The 18,048-nt window shown below is 35.2% G+C and overlaps 1 protein-coding gene across 1 annotated transcript in view; it reads left to right on the top strand.

The window, feature by feature from the left end:
* The window catches only part of LOC149089130 (ribosome biogenesis regulatory protein homolog), a 29,728-nt gene extending 11,908 nt beyond the window's left edge, over positions 1–17,820 (top strand). The window contains exons 5-12 of the mRNA XM_089237345.1: positions 580–681; positions 805–883; positions 2,769–2,879; positions 6,298–6,338; positions 7,164–7,271; positions 7,882–7,983; positions 12,677–12,705; positions 17,528–17,820. Coding sequence (XP_089093471.1) covers positions 580–681; positions 805–883; positions 2,769–2,879; positions 6,298–6,338; positions 7,164–7,271; positions 7,882–7,983; positions 12,677–12,705; positions 17,528–17,696 — 741 coding nt within the window. The 3' untranslated portion in view covers positions 17,697–17,820. The remainder of the gene's footprint in view (positions 1–579; positions 682–804; positions 884–2,768; positions 2,880–6,297; positions 6,339–7,163; positions 7,272–7,881; positions 7,984–12,676; positions 12,706–17,527) is intronic.
* The last annotated feature ends 228 nt before the right edge of the window (positions 17,821–18,048 follow it).

Raw genomic sequence — 18,048 nt, 5'->3', positions numbered from 1 at the left:
CCTGTATTTTACTTAAGTACTTGCATTTTCATATTATATATATTTTAAGTGTATTTTTTCTCCCCTCATTTTCACTTATATGCCTATCTCATTGTACATCGTTTTTTTCCTTGTTCCATTGCACTGGCGCATGGGTGAGAGATTACTGTACTATAGTTTGTTGCATAATTGGGTTTTTCTGAAATAGTGGGAGAAACAGGAAAAACCGGAAGCAATTGAAGTTTATTTATATTGATAAAAAAACATGTTATTTAAATATGAAACACTAATGAAAACTTTCAATATAGGTACTATTTTAACATTGTAGTTAATGAACTCCTCTAGTAATAGCAATAAATTTTGACTGCATGACTATGAGATGAAGTAATGTTTATGACCTGTTTCTTCCATTTTTTCACATTCAGTGGAAGAAACCTATTTTTTCTGTCTGGTTTTTTCCTCTGCCTTGAAAGAAACTTTCCTACCCTGGTTTGTAGAGACTAGAGTTTTCACCCATATTATTCCATATTAAAATAGAATCCCCCCCCCCCAAATGATTAATAGAATGTCTTTCTCCATTCGCTCTGTTGTTTCTTGTAGATTCCAAAACCCAAACCATTGACAAGATGGCAAAAATTTGCTCAGGAAAAAGGAATAAATAAAAAAAAGAGAGAGAAGCTTGTATGGGACGAAGCATCTAAGGTGAGCAAAAATATTTTTTATTTGGTTGCTGATCTATTATTTAAATCTGTATCACAAAGATATTTCGTATATCCATGCCATCTGTTATATTTTCAGTCTTCTAATTTTTCATTTTCATTTCAGAGCTGGAAACCGAGATATGGGTATAGGAGCAAAGCTAATGACAAATCTGATTGGATGGTTGAAATTCCAGATAATGCAGGTATGTCCTCACGTGTATACACACTACTTAACAATAAGTCAATATCAAGTCACATATCAATAATGATTGATAGTGACATTCTCAAAGAAACAAATAATCACGAACACAATTCTGAGAGTTTTTCAATGATCTTTAATTTACTATTTTGTTGAAAGTTTTTTCACCGCACATTTCTAGTTTTTTTTTTCTTCTTCTTCCTGGCTGTCTTGCCATTATGGTAGAAATGGGCAAGTAATCATGAATCCATCAACTTTAAGGAAATGACACTGATATTGTGGATATAGATAGAATATCTATATAGATATAGATAGAATATCAATAGAATATCTTGATGTTCAAATATGAAATACATATTGCTAATGAGCATAAGAATTTTTCTTTTCCTAGGAGTGCCAGGTGCTCTTGCACTGTCACTGTATCTATAAGCTAATTATGTTTGGGAAATTTTTTATATCAAAACAGTTTGAAATAAAATATTGTCGACAAAACTTTCTCTTTCTCTGGTTTTAAATTGGTAGGTATGCGAGCCAATCTCCCCGTTAAAAAGTCTCGCCACAGAGAGCAACAGTCCTACAACGAAAAATCATTCAATCATAACACTTCACTCATAGTTTGAAAAACTGGTGGCAGATGGCAGCACTACACATAACAAGCATTACAGAGAAACAAAAAAAAAAAACTTCACGTCAGGTTTCACTACACGTACACGCACATTCCCGCATGTACCGATTCGTTGGGGGTTCCGCGGGGGGTTGTGGGCGGGGTGCATGTGTGGTGTAGCAGTAGTAGGTAGGGTAAAAAAAAAAAAAAAAAAGGGCTCGGGGATCCATGATGTTCTTAAGTCAGCCACCTCGTTGGGCAATTTGCCTGTTGTGGTGTTGTATTTGTATTTGTATTTGTATCAGTGCAAGAATTAGCTACTACTACTTCACCAAATACCAACTCTGGCCATATTGCTATATTGCAATTTATTTTAAATTAGCTACTACTGGCAATTTTCTGTTTATTGTCCTGTTTTTGTCATCCTGATGCACCCTGTTCATCTAGAATAGGGGGTGCGCAACCTCCGGTTTGTAAACCAAATGTGACTAGCCAAGGGCTCCATGCGGTCCACGAAGGGCATTTCTAAATAAAGTTAAATATGAATATAGACACATCACCATGATAGGGTACACCAATTTCTGGTCCACGAGCAGTAATCATGTTGCATATCTGGCCCCATGGATTGAGAAAGCTGTACAGATAGATGATCGTCCCCTAAGTACATCCTGTATTGACTGGCGAAACATATACATGGCTGATGGCAACTATATAGTTCAAATCGAAAAATCTTGAAATAAAGGAAAATTTGTTTTTTTTCCTTGTTACTTTGTATGCTTAAAACGATTTGCAAGGGGGAAAAATATATGACTTCGGCTTTCAAAAGCAAACCAAGTGATGACAGAGCACACAAACAATAGTGTGGTGTTTCTCTTTTTTTCCTTTCTTTTTTTGAAAAGGGGGGGGGGAAAGACAATGTTCCCTCTCATAGTTTTCCAAACTTCTTTGTTCCATCGCCCCCTTCTGAATTTTTTTTCTCTCATCGCCACAAACTCAAACAAGCCCATAGAATCCTGTGTTATACCTGTAGCTTCTATCGCCCCCAAACCATTCCATCACCCAGTTTGGGAAACACTGCTCTAAACTGTTGGAATGTATGCTTCAGGGAATATACATTCACAAAATACACTATGGGGTCTATGGCATATATTGCACGTGTAAGAAACAGGTCCACACAAGTAGAAAAAAGTTGGAGGAAAAATTGAGAAAGAGGGGTCTCTTATTATATTTTAATTTTTCCATTAAACTCAATTATGTTCATTAATGTTATTCTTTTTTCTTTCAGATCCATATAAAGATTACATTGGAAAGAAAGAAGAAAAAAGAGCCGAGAATATAGCAAAAAATGAATACCAGCGATTAAAGAACTTGAAAGTGGCATATAAAACAGCAAAAGGTTTGGATTTATATTCTCATAGAACTTCTGTTCAAATTTATTCTGATCTTTGAAATGATGTAATTACTTTTGATACAGCGATACTTTGGCTAACAAGTGCTTTTGTTGACATGGGTGCATTCTTTCACGTAAAACAGCAGCATTGTGAGCTGAATTTTCACATCATCAAAATCACAGCCTTTAGAGCTCAATTAATTTATATGCACCTCCAAATAACTTTCTATATGCTTTTGTTTCTCTTCCAAAAAGCTTTTGAACCCTTTCGTGTGAAGTAAGCGATTTAATAAAAAGAAAAATGCATTTAAAAAAATCCTACTACAAGTGTTCTTTCAGTGCGAGACTCTTAGAATCAAACTGAGCGGGATCCGGACATCCTAGGAAATTATGAGCATACTTGAGGAATCCCAATGATCAAACTCGATTGTGTTGTGCACAGCTGTGAAATGAAAAGATCTTCAGCATCTCATCTTCCTGTAAATTGTTCCTTCATCCAGTTATAAAATTGTTCACCTCAGCCTTAGGCCAATTTCTTTTTTTAAGAATGTTTCTTGGACAGTGTCGTGGTTGGACATTTTGCTGGCGAAGAGGTATTTCCGCCTGGACAGTGGCAAAAACTGGGGTAAAAAACATTTGACATAATGTGTATTACTTGAAATCATTACAACAATCAATTTTCTACTGTTACTTTGAGAAGTAATTTGGTAGAAAATAAATTTATATATACAAATAAAGAGACACACACACAGTCGATGCTTGTTATAATGCCCCAGTGTTATAGCAATCATTTCATTGCAATGACCTGTAGGAAAAATCTGTTATGTTTTCCTACAGGTGAAGGGTCATTATAAGAATATACAATTTTTTTTAAAATGGTACTAGACATAAATTAATGTGTAAAGTGCAGGTTTGTTTTATGCTTGGCGACCTATTTTTGTCAATGTTTTTCACTCTAGTTTTTCCCAGCTATGGCAAAAACTTACCAACCCTAGAAGTTATTGATTATTAAACCAAAATTTGAATTCAAAACTATGGTATTTGCATAATAAATGCATAACAATGCCTCACATGCATAGATAGGGGAAAGAATCTTTTTTTTTTTTCGGGACAGTTTTTACTGTTATTTCCACCTATGGCAAAAAAATGACAACCCTGATACAGTGAAATCTTGATATAATGATACTCTATGGATCAAGAAAAATGTAGTGGTGCAGAGGGATTTATTGTTAAATAAAGCATTGTTGCAGTGAGGTTTAACTGTACAGTAATACCCTGACTTGTGCGATTTAAGAGTTAAATGATTTTCTGTGAAAAATTCACATTTCTGAAATTCAAGCATAATCATTGGATTATTGCTGAGATAGTGGAGATTATTAAATGGTAATCTATTCGATCAGAATATTATATTTGATGGAATTGTACCAATTTTTGAGAGTTTATAGTATTGTATAAAGATGAAAACTAAAATGGGATTTTAGAATGGAATCCTAAGTCTTATTTGGTATGTGATATTTTTCACAGAAAAGGTCACAATTTTATATGTGAAGTCCGCTAAATTTAAAAAATGATTTGTTTAATGTATTTAATTTAATATACCTTTGATGACAATGCACTTGGTCTGCAACTTTTAATAAACTCCAAGTAATGGCTGAAGTTTTTTCCTTGCCTCCAAACACAAGCAGTTCATTTCTTTCGATTGGTCAAGGTGTTATGAAAACGTTCAAAGTGCTTAACACACAACTTTCATTTGCACAGATTTCAGAGTGCAAATGCAGATTTTAATAGTCTTTTTTTACCAGACTGGACTGCAGTTAAGTCACAACTTAAGTTAAATTTATGAAGCCCTCTGTGAGAGTACCATAGCATTATAGTCAGATTAAGAAAGAAAAAGGCGTGTTCGTTCTAAAATTTGGTCCTTAATAAAAATAAGTATAGGCCTATATATCATGTTAGTATAATTCTTAAATCAGAGTTTGGGTTTCAAACAATTTTTTGTATTCTATTTTTTCTGAAATGATACTAGAAAAAAAATGTGTATGAAGTATCAATTTTTGATGATTGAGAAAAACCCATTATTGTCAGGACATATTTTACTACAGTTCTTTTCAGCAATAGCAAAAACTCATTAACTTAAAAATTTATTAATTCATATAGTAAAGTTTGTGTTAAAAGCTATCTTATTTGCATTTAAAAAAAATTATTAAATGCACAATAATGTCTCGCATGCATAAATGGGAAGAAAAATAGATTTTTGCCACTTGGCAAAAACCTATTTTTGCCAGGATGGTTTTTACCACCTATGGCAAAAACTTGCCAACCCTGCTTAGTGTTTTATAAAATTTATCTTCAAATTTTAGGCCACACCTGGAATGAATTAAGCAATTTTCCATAGAAACCTATGGGGAATCTTGTTTTGGCTAACAAATGTGGTTCTGGAACAAATTTTTTATTAGCCGATGTATGACTATAAGTGAGAAGTTCTATTAGGCTTTTTATTTAATGAACCAATTTATTTAACTATTCTGGCACTTGCAACTAAAATATTTTGAAGTATTGGTGTGTATTTGTTCAAGCCAATGTTTGTTCGATCTTATAGAATTACTTGAGGATGTTTGCGGAATATGTGAGGGAAAAAGTAGATTATGCATTCTTATCTTGCAATAGTTCCATATTGTAATGTTAATCGGTGGAGGTCACCTTTTGTTTTGAGGTTTTTTTGTGGGGGGGGGGGAATTATCATATTTTGAAATTAGAGGTCCATCTATTGTGCTGTTAGAAATTGTTAAGGTCAAATTTTTTGTTTAATTTAATTCTGCCAATAGTTTAGTCATACCTAAAACATTTTTGAATGTCTTATCTACGTTTTTGCAGAACAATAATAAGAAATATTTTCATTTTTCTGTATTTGGAGGTGTTTTTTATAAGTTTAAAGAGAAATATGTTTTTACATTCATTAGATACAAGTTTTTTTACCACTGTCCATGTGAAATAAAAAATACAAGTCAAATCGAAACAAAAAGAACGACAAATGTAGCTGGTTTTTGAAATTTATAATACAGACACTTCTCGACTTATGAATTGAATCCATAATGAATTTTAAAGTTCGTATATAAATATGCATTAGTACATAAATAAATTTTATGTTCACTGAAATCCCATAAGTCTCTATAATCGGGTAGGATTGATAGATTGACTAAAAGGGGGGGGGCAAGCCTGGTTGAAAATGTTTTGCTGAATATCGCCAAGATCAATTTACGATTTGCCAAATATTTTTGCTTGTGACTCAGTCTATATGTCAAACGTTAGTAAGTCTGGGAGTGACTGTAATTCTTGTTTTAACCATCTCGCATTGCTTGCTTTGATTTTTTAATGGTTTTTATATATTATTTATAAGGTATTTTTTTTCCTCTCACCATTTTAGTCAGTACCATGGAATCTGTTGACAAGGCCAACAAGAACGAGGTAAAATGTTTTATTAGTTTTATCCATGGGGGAAATGGAATAATAAGTGAATGGATAAATAAGAACTTGGAAATATTTTAGACTCTTTATATAAAAGATTGGGATAAAATAGCTATAATTTAGCTCTCGTATATTGATCTGCATAACAAATTATTTTTAGATGGTAATTTTTGCGTTAGTCCAGTTTGGTTCATCATTCTTCAGGAAGGTCTGAACTCACATAAGTGGTGTGTGTGTTTGGGAACCTCTCTCTCTGGTTGCATCTGGTTCTCTGCCAGCATTGAAATTGCAAAGTGCGTTAGCACAGTTTTTCTCCTCACGTGGAATATTGCACATTTCAGACTTTCAATCAAACTAAAATTAATTATTTTGCAGGATTTCCAGCTACTTTTGAAGATGGTGGAAATGTCCATAGGAAATGTAAAATGTTTGGCAAAGGTCAAAGGAATATGCATACATTTGATAAAAGAACAATTTTGTAAAGGGAGAAAAACAAACTTGTAGCTAGAGGTATTTACAAAGCTTCACACTTAAAATGTGTTCGAAAAAGCTGAAAATGAGTGACCTGTTTTGCTTGGATAAATATACACAGCGATGACTCATTCATTTATTTGATGAGAATTGATCCCGGTTTTAAGAAATGTTCAAACAAAGGGGTGTGAATAAATCTGATCGAAATCTGAATTGTTTTTGTGTGAAATAAACTTTATTGGTGGGAATAACAGCTGTGGAATAATTTTTTTTCCGTCATTATAGATTTAATTGCTATTGTATGTATTGTCAAAGATGCTTAATTTTTCTTAAATATGTCTCAATTTTGTATAGCTTTTAAGGTCTATATCAACGACTAAGACAGCCACTGCATCTTTGGGGAAGTTCACACAAAAACTTCCAAAGGAAAAAAGTCCTAAGAGTAACTTCAAGAAGAGGAAGGTAGTATAGATGTTGTTATATTTCTTCACTTATATATTATTCATGACACAGTAAAACTCGCAACAGACACTTCCTGTGAATGGGCACTGTATTAAAGAAAACTCCTTATTTGTGGATATAAAGTGTTATCCCATAGGTATACATTATTGAGAGGTCTTAATGTGGTTACATTAACTTTCTCGGTCCCAATGGTGCCTGTAGGCGACATTAAACAGCAATGTGGATATAATATAGGGCTTGACAAATTCCAGGTTGCCGCAGTGACTTAAAAGTATGCATTAATGCCTAAAACTTTCTATGTGTCATGAATACATTAAAGTGCAACACATAATTTTTGAATTTGTGTTAGTATTTCCACCAACATGGGAAAAATTTGTCTCAAAAAAACCTAAAAATAAATTAGTTTGTCTGTTTTTGTGGAAAAATTTAGCTTAAGCTTCTAGTATTTACCTGGACTCAAATTTTTTTTCCCTATTTGTAAAATCCTGATATCTTTTCGGCAGTTTTCATATAGAAAAGTTTTTAATTCCTTCATTTTTTGTGATCTTTTACTGTTTTTTTTTAATTGAATGCTAATAATCTGTACATGAATTTTTCTTCCTATTTTCAGTTCGATTCTAACAACCCTGCTGATCTTAATGCTGAAAAACAGAAGAATTTGAAAGTTTTAGAAGATATGCGTAAGAAGAATCCAAAACTGGATATTAAAGAGGTAGGTTTCATCTTCCCAGTTAAGTGTAGATTGAAGGGAGTAGGTGTGGCAAGATTATGAAAAGTGTTAACTTTATCATCCTTTAAGTACATTCCCGGTTTTATTTTTTTGTATACCCAACAATTAATGAAAATGTGTAATCTGAAGGATCCTAGATTGCCATGATAGTCAAATGAACCTTGAATATCAAATTAGGATTGCCTTGCCATAGCATTTTGTTAGGGCGCTGGACGGAAATGATTATTCTAAACTTTTCATTTATGTTTCTCCACATTTATCTGGAGGATAAAAGAATTTTTTTGCTCAAAAGCAAATGCAAGGCCACAACAAGCAAAATGCCCAATTAGGCGGGGAAAAAGATGCACCTACATCTTTAGCCATCTTTGCCATATTTCAAAAATACAGCAATCCAATTAAAAATGCAATTACAAACAATATATATACATGATAAAATATTATACAGTACCCATAAAGAATACTTATGGTTGTCTTATTCCAAGTACGGATAGCTTCTTGATTTACCCCCAATATATTTATCGTATTTCTTTTTAAACGTGTCAGTTGCGTTAGAATTTACTACTACCCCCCACCCCCAGGGGTAAGCTGTTCCATTTATTAACAACTGTGATGATTGGTGAGGTGTATACGAAGCGACGAACATGAAGCATTCCTTTATTCTGCATTAACCTGCGAAACATACAACCCTTCGTGATGAAGGTTAAAATCGAACTCCCTAGAATGTCTTCGTCTCTCGATACAACTCAAATCTCACGTGTCTCGTGAATAAAGTATTACTGTACATCCTTGTTAACAGCTTGCCTGTTACATACTCCCCCTCTGGTTTCGCGGACGTCCCGGCAAGGAACCAGCAATAGGCGTTATGGGAAGTTGTTCAGTGTTCTTGTTAGTTCCAACTTTGAGTGGTCGTCCCTTCTTTCGTGATGACACTATGGATACAGCATCCGGTTTCGCACATGGTGTGAGAGCAGAAGTACGATATACGCTGACAGAGACACCCGATTTGGCCGGATCAGCGACTATGTACCTCGTAGGCGATCTCTGGGCTAGCACAGGGTACGGTCCATCTCGTTGTGGCGTGAACTTTGTCGACCAGTTCTTCCTTCGAGAACTCGGTTTGGAACCGTTGTCAACATAACCTTTGCGTTCATCCCGTTTTTGTTCTACTTTCTGCTTCACAGAAACTCTTGTAAGGCTTTGCATGGGAGTCAACCTGTTTTCACGACTTCTTTGGGCATGGCTGCGACTTTCTGATCGACGCGCGTTAGGGGTTTGATCCGAATATTTAATGCCGCTCCCCCTGCATTTATCGTTCCCTTCTCTAGCACTGCTTATACTTGTTTGGGTCCTTGACTCATGGAAGCTATTGCTAGACGTTATTGTTTGGCTTGGCATTTTACAACGATGCAGTATCTGATAATATCCTGGTGATCCTGGACTGCGTCGCCTGGGACCGGAAAGTTCGACTCGTTCGTTCCTGCGGAAACGTAAGTCTAGTACTTGCCTGCCTGTCGGAGTAACTCGTGGTTGCCTTTGCACCGATTGGTGATGAAAGCTTCTTGCGGATCGGTGGATTTCGCTATGGACAGCAGGACATGGATAGCCAGAAACATGACGTGGATAGTCACGGACGCGACCTGTTTGGTTCCTGAGACGTCTAGACCGATCCCACCGCTGAGGTTCCGATGCCATATCACCATGGTGAACTTCGCCTTCGGGAGTGTCTCCTCCCCCTGGACTGAAAAAATTTTCATTCTTTTTCCACGACCTGTTCAGCACTTGTTTCCGTTGCTCTCCTTCAACTTGTCGTAGTTGGCAAGAATTCAAGTTAACATGCTCTACTACATGTTGAACGGTTTTAATCGTAGACTCGTTCACAAAGTGGAATCGCTTCCGAGTATTTTCCCCGAAGAACCATTGCCTTCGCTTGAGATCCAACACGATACCAGCTTTCTCTAGAAAGTCGATTCCCAAAAGAGTTCTGTTACCGACGATTCCAGGAAGAACTATAAATTTCGTCCTTAGTCGCTTCCATTGGATGTTGACCAATACCGTTGTGGTCCACACATTCACCGTTGATTGCTGTCCGTTTGCAAGACGCATCTCGATAGTTTCCTGATGGAATTTGGCGTTTTGCTCTTTCAAAATACGATGCAGAGTATCACTTGCGATACAGTGCGTAGCACCGCTGTCGGCACAGGCAGTTCCCACTTTGCCATTTACATGAATTTTTAACAATGTTACGGGTTTTGTTACAGAAGAGCATAGATTCAGTTCCAACTGACCAAACTGAGCGGTTGTCGCTGTCATTTCGGGATTACAGGTCGGACACTGCGCTCTAATTACCCCCGGATATCCACATCCATAGCAGCTTAGAGGTCGCTGTTCATCCAGGCTGATCATGGGAAGTGTCTGTTCATCTGCACGAATCACTGGTTTTGATGAGGTCCATGGATATTTCATCGGTGTTTGCTTTCGACGACCCTCGACATCGTACTGCTGGTTGAATTTCTTTGTGGAAGTACTCCTGGCATCTTCCCGTCGAATTCTTTCTTCTGTTTCTTCTCGTCGAATTCTTTCTTCTGCTTCTTCTTGTCGAATTCTCTCTTCTACGAGGGTCTGTAGCACTCCTTTTGCGAAGACCTCATCGTATTCTTTACTGGACGTAATCAGCTTCTTCAGCTCTATCACTTTCATCTCGGGTTCGGTAGGTTCGCCCATCTCTTCGGCAAGGCGACGGAGTTCGTCTTTTCGATATTTCGCCAAGTATGCCATTTTCACTCACTTGGTACCTAATTAAGATGTCCGCTTAGCTAAAAACACTCACGCGTCTATTTTAAACGTTGGGCGCCAATGTGACGATTGGTGAGGTGTATACGAAGCGACGAACATGAAGCATTCCTTTATTCTGCATTAACCTGCGAAACATACAACCCTTCGTGATGAAGGTTAAAATCGAACTCCCTAGAATGTCTTCGTCTCTCGATACAACTCAAATCTCACGTGTCTCGTGAATAAAGTATTACTGTACATCCTTGTTAACAGCTTGCCTGTTACACAACCCTATTAGAGAAAAATTTTCTGCAACACACCACAACCATGAGTTGTCCTTTACCAATCAATACTGGTTTCCCCTTGTTGAAGCACTCGATTGATGGCTTATTAGCAATTCATGGTGCATCCCTTTGAAAATTTTAAACACTTCGATCATGTCGTCGTCTTCACTTGTGTTCTTCCAATGTAAACATACTTAAGAAATGAAGTCTCTCTTCGAAGAGCATCTCAGGTATAAGGTAGTTGATCAAGGATACAAATTTTTGAATATTAATACATCCAAGGAGGCAGGCAAGTTTCTAAAATGTCATTGGAAATGACAAAAATGCTGTTATCACACAAACTTGCGTGATTGTACGAGATGCTAAGTTTCAAAATGTGGGAGAGAAATTGAACAGTCAGTTGATTTAAGCAGTGAGTTACATATAATTAGTCAAAGGTTCTTATTCCTTAAGCAGAATTTGTTTCATTTTTCTGCAATGAACCCTTGGCTGACTGAAAATATTTCCATAATAAGGTAAAACCTGACAGTTTGGACACCTCCCTGTATTGAATGGTCAATGAATTGAACCACCTATGCTCCTATATGACACAGAATATCCACAATAAGGATATCCAATGTAAAAATGAGGCCTGTTCAGCATATTTTGTATTTTTTTCTCAGCTTCTTAAAACTAAGCAAATTCAAGATTTCGAAAAAGAATTTGACTCAACTTTTGAAATTATTGTTTTGCTTGAAAACTCAAACCCATATTCCCACTGAAATCATTTAGAATTAATTGCTATGATGATCATCCTGTGCTGATCCTCTAAGTGATGATGCTAATTATTACGACGCCTATGCAAAAAGCCTCATAAGATTTTCACTGTATTAATTTTTATAACTAAAAAGGAAGAAACCAACTACAAAGATAAAGTTTTTTTTTGCTAAAGACTGTATAAGTGGGATTTTCATTGAGGGATTTCATTTCTATATTATTTGGGATTCTTAGGTTAAAAAAGAAAAGTAAAGTTGTTCTGCTGATTATAAATATGAGTGGGATTTGTGTGCTGATAAATTTTGACAAAAATTCACAAAAATTGGTTGATTTATTAATTTTAAAAATGTGTCCAGGGACTTTACGTCCACCATGTACAAATTTTTTACTAAAGAGGGGAGAGAACAATTTTCCTCATCGTCTTCCAAAAAATAGGAGTCCTTGCTCCTATGATTGTATCTTTCTAACTTGGACAGATCTAAATGGAACTGTAGGTATCCAACTTAGGTTTTGTTGTAGTAGAAAAATCGTAGGCACAGTATTTTCTCTCAGTTCTGTTGCATTAACCTAATTTGCATCTTGTTACGAAATTGTCATTAAGTAAATTCATTATCAGTCCTATATCATCATGTGTGAAATAGGTTTCTGCATATTTTACAAGCACATCATTGCGTTCTCTGTGATGAGAGACAGTTTTGCACATTATTCTGCTTGTGGGTTCAAAATGAGTTAAGCATTATTATGTCGGCTGGGCTTAATCATACATTTTACTGTATATTGTCATTCTCTTTTGATTACTATTCAGTGCTAATTTCATTAAGTATTAATGGATTGTGTCTTTTTCTTTCCAATCATGTTCACAGGCTCTTCAAAGGGAAATGAAAAAGATGCTGTAAGTAAATTTTTTTATATTACTGAGTTTTTTCCCCCCTGCTCATGACTTATTTTATGAATATGGGTGAACCTCGTCATAACAAATTCTTCAATTTAGCAGAATTTTAGACATTCTTTTGCGTTTGCTTGCATTGATCTCAATCCCCCATGAAATGATTTTTCTCGAGCTGACTAATAAAAATGTCTGTCTTTTATCTGGTTCGTTAAATCTGGGTTCTGCTATCATTACTCTTTTCTGATTTCTGTAAAAGAAAAATGACCTCTTTTATTCTGTGGTAAAGTTTTCTCATCTACTTAGCATGCAAACAAGTTATTTATGAGTCTGTTTAGTCCAATAACGCTTCTATACCCTGTAGGCTACTGAGACTTGGCACGCCAGTTGAAGAAATTGGTAGCATTTGAACTTGTCACAGTCTATTGTAAATATACCTTCTCCCCATGTCCACTTGTAACACCATCAAATATTATAGAGTACAGTGATACGTCTGCTAAAGTATAACTTGGCATTCAAATGCGAATTCAGTATACAAATACTATTTGAATCAATGTTCTAACAGGTGTGAATGGCACATCCTAACATAGTGAGCTGATGTGTAGTCCCAGTAAATAGAATTGCATTTACAAAAGCCCAATGGATTTATGGTGCCTTAGATTCACTTTCTATTTTGTTTCCTAAAAAGTGTGTCAAAAAGCATTTCTTGTAAAATTGATGAATATTCTAAGAGAAAGTGCATTGGGAGAAACAAATAAAAAAAGACTTGAACGTTTTTGGTGCACACGGTAACACTCTTACATAAAACTGAGTGATCCAGACATTCCATAAGCTTATTTGGTTATTATGGAACAAATCAGAGTAAAATCTGGTTTTCTGTAAAAAAAAATTCATTGCGATTTCTGTTTTTATGGGCAGGGTTATCCATATCAATAAGATATTTGTCTGAAGCAGTAATTCTTAACTGGTGCTCCGCACTTCCCAGAAATTCCATAGCCACACGAGAAAAATAAAAACAGTAAATTTGGAAAAAAATATAGTTATTTTTAAATAATAAATATAAATCAGTAGCTTTGATGACAAAATAAAAAAATACATCTATGGGGCTCTGCTATAGAAATTATGTACCATAAAGGGCTATGCAAGTCAAAAAAGGTTGAGAACCGCTGGTCTAAAGTACTAAAGGTGTCACGAGTTTTAGACCTGATTCATACTTGTCAGAAACTTTCCTGGTGCTGGGTACAACAGAAACAGCGACAAACATTTGATCACAGAAAGAGATTGCTACCTTAAAAAATCCCCTCACCAAGGGGTTTATTGCAGTAACTTGACGAGATTATAAGAAAGGCAAAATGTCAAACACTGTCATTCGGAATTGGCAATGAATTGTCGGTCCCAGTCAAGCCCTCGTGTGCAACTGTGGTGCGACAAAAATGGTCAAGGCTTTTATGATGTAATTTTTAAGCATGAATCAATCTCATGGGTCATGCAACTACTGCGTTATTAAATAATTAAATACACTAGCATGTTCAAATATTAAACGTATGTTCACAAATTATAAAAAGATGAATGCAGATTATACCTGTTTATGCCGTGTGTCCTGGTTATTTCCACAATCAGCTTATTCATTATTGTTCCAATTCATCATCTTGGAAAAAATGAAGTTTGATATTTTGAGATGATGTGAATAATCTTGTTGTGGAAATACTCCTTTGCTTTGAGAGGTGCTCAAATAACTACGCTTATCAACATCCGAAGAAATGCAACACACAGTGACAGAGGCACTGTTTTTTTCTTGTAGCTTCTAATGAATGAGTGCGTTCCAGAAGAACTGTGTATTTTTTATGTACTGTTACTTGATGTAATTTTGATTTGCTTGAGATGTACACATACGTACATGTTCAGAAAATTTTGTCATCCATTTTCTGAATTAAAAAGCAACAAACCTCTGAGGAGCAACTTTTATACCCACTCAAAGTTTGAAAAGTGACGATGCAGTGTAGCAAAATGTGGCAAAAAAAAGTTCACTATCACTGAAAGAAAACACTGCATTTGTAGATATAATCTGTAATCATTCTTATCAAAATTACTAAGCATTTTTAACATACTCATAAGTTAACTTTTGCATGATTTTTAATGAGTACAGCCTGGATGTTTATGCAAAGTGTCTTAAATGCTTTTTTTTTTTTTTTTCAATTTTTCCTGCCATAAATGTCTATTTCATCATTGTTTCAAGTTTATGTGTAAATTTCAAAGGCCATGTTCTGTAGAACTTGGTTATTTTGAGCCATTGAGAACAAAAGAATTGCTCTTTTAAAAATTTTTATACTCTTTGTATTAATTATCATCAGAAAGGAGCCTGAAAGATAGGAAACTTGTTTTTGCCATGAATTAACTTGCTTCGACTGGGTGGTGTTAGACATGAGTGTTTTTGTTTCAAATGAATGCAGTTTATGCTTCAGAAAATTTAAAAGTTTGTTTTTGCGCATGCCTCACATAACATGTCTTGTTCACACATTGGACTGAATCTTGTATGTATAGCTGACAGATGACTGCCCCAAGCAGTCATCAGTTATTGTCATGGTTTACATAAGACTGGGTAGGAGCAGACAGGGTTTTGGTTCTGGGGGCCCGCATTGTTTTGATGTTTTTTACACCATAAATGTATTGCAAATAACCATGGCAAGTTATTTTACATACATATTTAGTATTTGTGATAAAACTGAACAGAGCTTAGTCCTAAATAAGTGATAAAATTAATATATAAAAAAGTTAAATTTTTTACTAGCTGTGTTTCAACTATAAAAAGAAAAATGAATATTCCAACAACAAATAAACGAGAATTATTCATAACTCGAAGAAGCCCTGCAGATTATTTTCTCTATGGACTCTGTGTCTGGTAATGGGGTCCCTGGAATAATTCTGGACCCCCTTAATTAACTTGTTTAATAGATGCAGTTACTATATAAACTAATATGGAAGCAATAGACGAAGCAAGTGCAACCAATTTTTTAGCTAGTTTTCGGACCCTTAATACAGCAGTTCTCAACTGGTGTTCTGCAGAGCCCTTGAGGCTCCGTACATGCTCCCGAGGGGCTCCACTACAGCTTGAGGAAAATAAAAAAAAACTAGCTAATTTGAAAAAATAATTATGAATACTTTTAAGTAATAAAAATAAATCAGTAACCTTGATGAATAAATGAAAAAGTATGTCTATACGGGGCTCTGTGAGTCAAAAAAAGTTGAGAACCGCTGCTTTAATACATTGGCTTTTAGTCATTTTTGTTTTCTTCGATTAATTATAAATGCCTGTTTTAAGTGCTTATTTCAACCATTTCAAGTGCCTAAAAACTTCCAGGCTCAATTAATAAGTATAATATTAAATCAGTGGTTACATCACATCTTATTTGGAGTTTTATTAGGCTTGTGAAATCATAATTAATTCTAAAGTAGTTAATATTTAGGCAAGTCCACCTTGCAGATCTTGCAACCAAATGGGACTTCTCAGCCGCCAAAAAAATTAATTATTGAAGGAAGATTCGAAGTATCTATTATTTTCAAATGCGTACACCCCAGTTGTGTTTGGCATCTTGTGTAGAGACCTAAAATCAGTTGTGATCTACTAGCATTTGAAGGTGAGAATTTCCTTCCGACCTCAGTTCTATGTAGAATTTTCTCACCTTGACACTACCAGTTGAAAGCCTGCATTTTGTTTGTCTAATACAGCGGTTCTCAACCTTTTTTGACTTGCGGAGCTCTTACAAGTAAAAAATTCTATGGCGTAGCTCCGTAGGCCAATTTTTTAATTATTCGTCAAAGTTAGTGATTTATTTTTACTACTCAAAAATATTTATAATTGTTTTTATTTTAATTTTACTCTTACTCTTTTTTTGTTATTTTTCTCGAGCTTCCACAGAGCCCATAGGGCTCTGCAGAGCACCGGTTGAGAACTGCTGGTCTAATACAATAGAACCTCGATTATCCGATGGCGAAGGTGAACACTGAGATAATCTAAAAACATGTTTAAACTGCCAAAAATATGTTTTAAAAATTTAAATTTAAGAAAAGGTAGTATTTTACCTGTTGGAAATTACTATATCCATTGTATATATTCATATTATCCATGCAAAAAAAATTAATAAAAAGTTACACTTATTAAAGGTTAGCTACTAATATACTGGGTTTCATTGGTGGCAGAAATGTGATAGAACATCGAATATCAGGAGTATTGTTGGGAAGGTAATCATACAAAAAAACACTGGTATATTTCTCCGATCAGCTATTCTGCACAGTTATAAAATGTACTATGAGAATGACAAACAAGGAATAGCGCTGGTCTAGCCGCTGAGTCATGTGGTTACATGACCATATCTAAATTTATGCTATTCTTGTGCCTTATCTTTCAGTTTCAGAAAAGCAATATACATTTCAACTAACCTGTCGGCATTGCGTGTAATCACCCCAGGACAATGTCTGGTTTTATGTGTGCCGGGGGGGGGGGGGGGGCTTCTGTTTCAACACGTTGACATACAAGTTTAGCTCTGACAACAAGGGTGGGTGCGGTTCTGTAAAATAACAAAGAAATCCAGTTCTATGAAATGGTAATGCTTTTGAAGGTTTGTGATGGGAAAAAAATCTTACATAACCAATGAAAACAAAAAAAAAACCCCAACAGCAACATGCATGGAGAAGAGCTGAACATGAAATAGAAATTTTCGTTACATGGTTGATCATCTTCTTGGTTAATCTGCGCTTAGATACTGTAATCCCCAAATCTGTATATTCATATTGACAAAATGAAAAAATAATTTTGATTTATTGTTCACAGGCCTTCAAAATCACCCGAAGAGTTGGAAAAGATAAAGAACAAGAAGCAAAGTCGCGCCAGGGAGAGTAAAAACAGTAAGAAGAATCGAAGGTCCACCAAAAAGAAGGGGGGAAGAGTTGGCAGGAAAGCTAACAGCAAAAATAAAAGAACTGGACAACATAATAAATGAAATAAAGGGTGCTTCTCTCTCTTTCCTTTCATATCTCTATTGGTTTAATATAATATGATGTACATATATTGGTACGATGTATATATCCAATATGATGTATATCGGATTAAAAAGCTGTGTGAAATATGCGTATCATTTATTGACTTTTCATACTCTCATGATTGAGAAAAATACTGAAATAAAAATGCAAACAAGATTGAATTCTATGTTTTCAACCCTTTAAGCATTTTTAAGATTTTCCTGATTCACATTATAACTCCCAAATTGCTACATATTTTAAGATATCTTGGGATTGCCTCTGAAATGGTTAAATCAATTTCAATTTTTACTGTAGTGTTTCCCAATGTGGGCA

This window comes from Pholcus phalangioides, unplaced genomic scaffold (genome assembly GCF_987345545.1).
Source record: "Pholcus phalangioides strain wild (caught in Gottingen) unplaced genomic scaffold, Ppha-v1.0 ptg000002l_1, whole genome shotgun sequence".
Classification (NCBI taxonomy): Eukaryota; Metazoa; Arthropoda; class Arachnida; order Araneae; family Pholcidae; genus Pholcus; species Pholcus phalangioides.
This window is presented reverse-complemented; position numbering and strand designations above follow the sequence as displayed.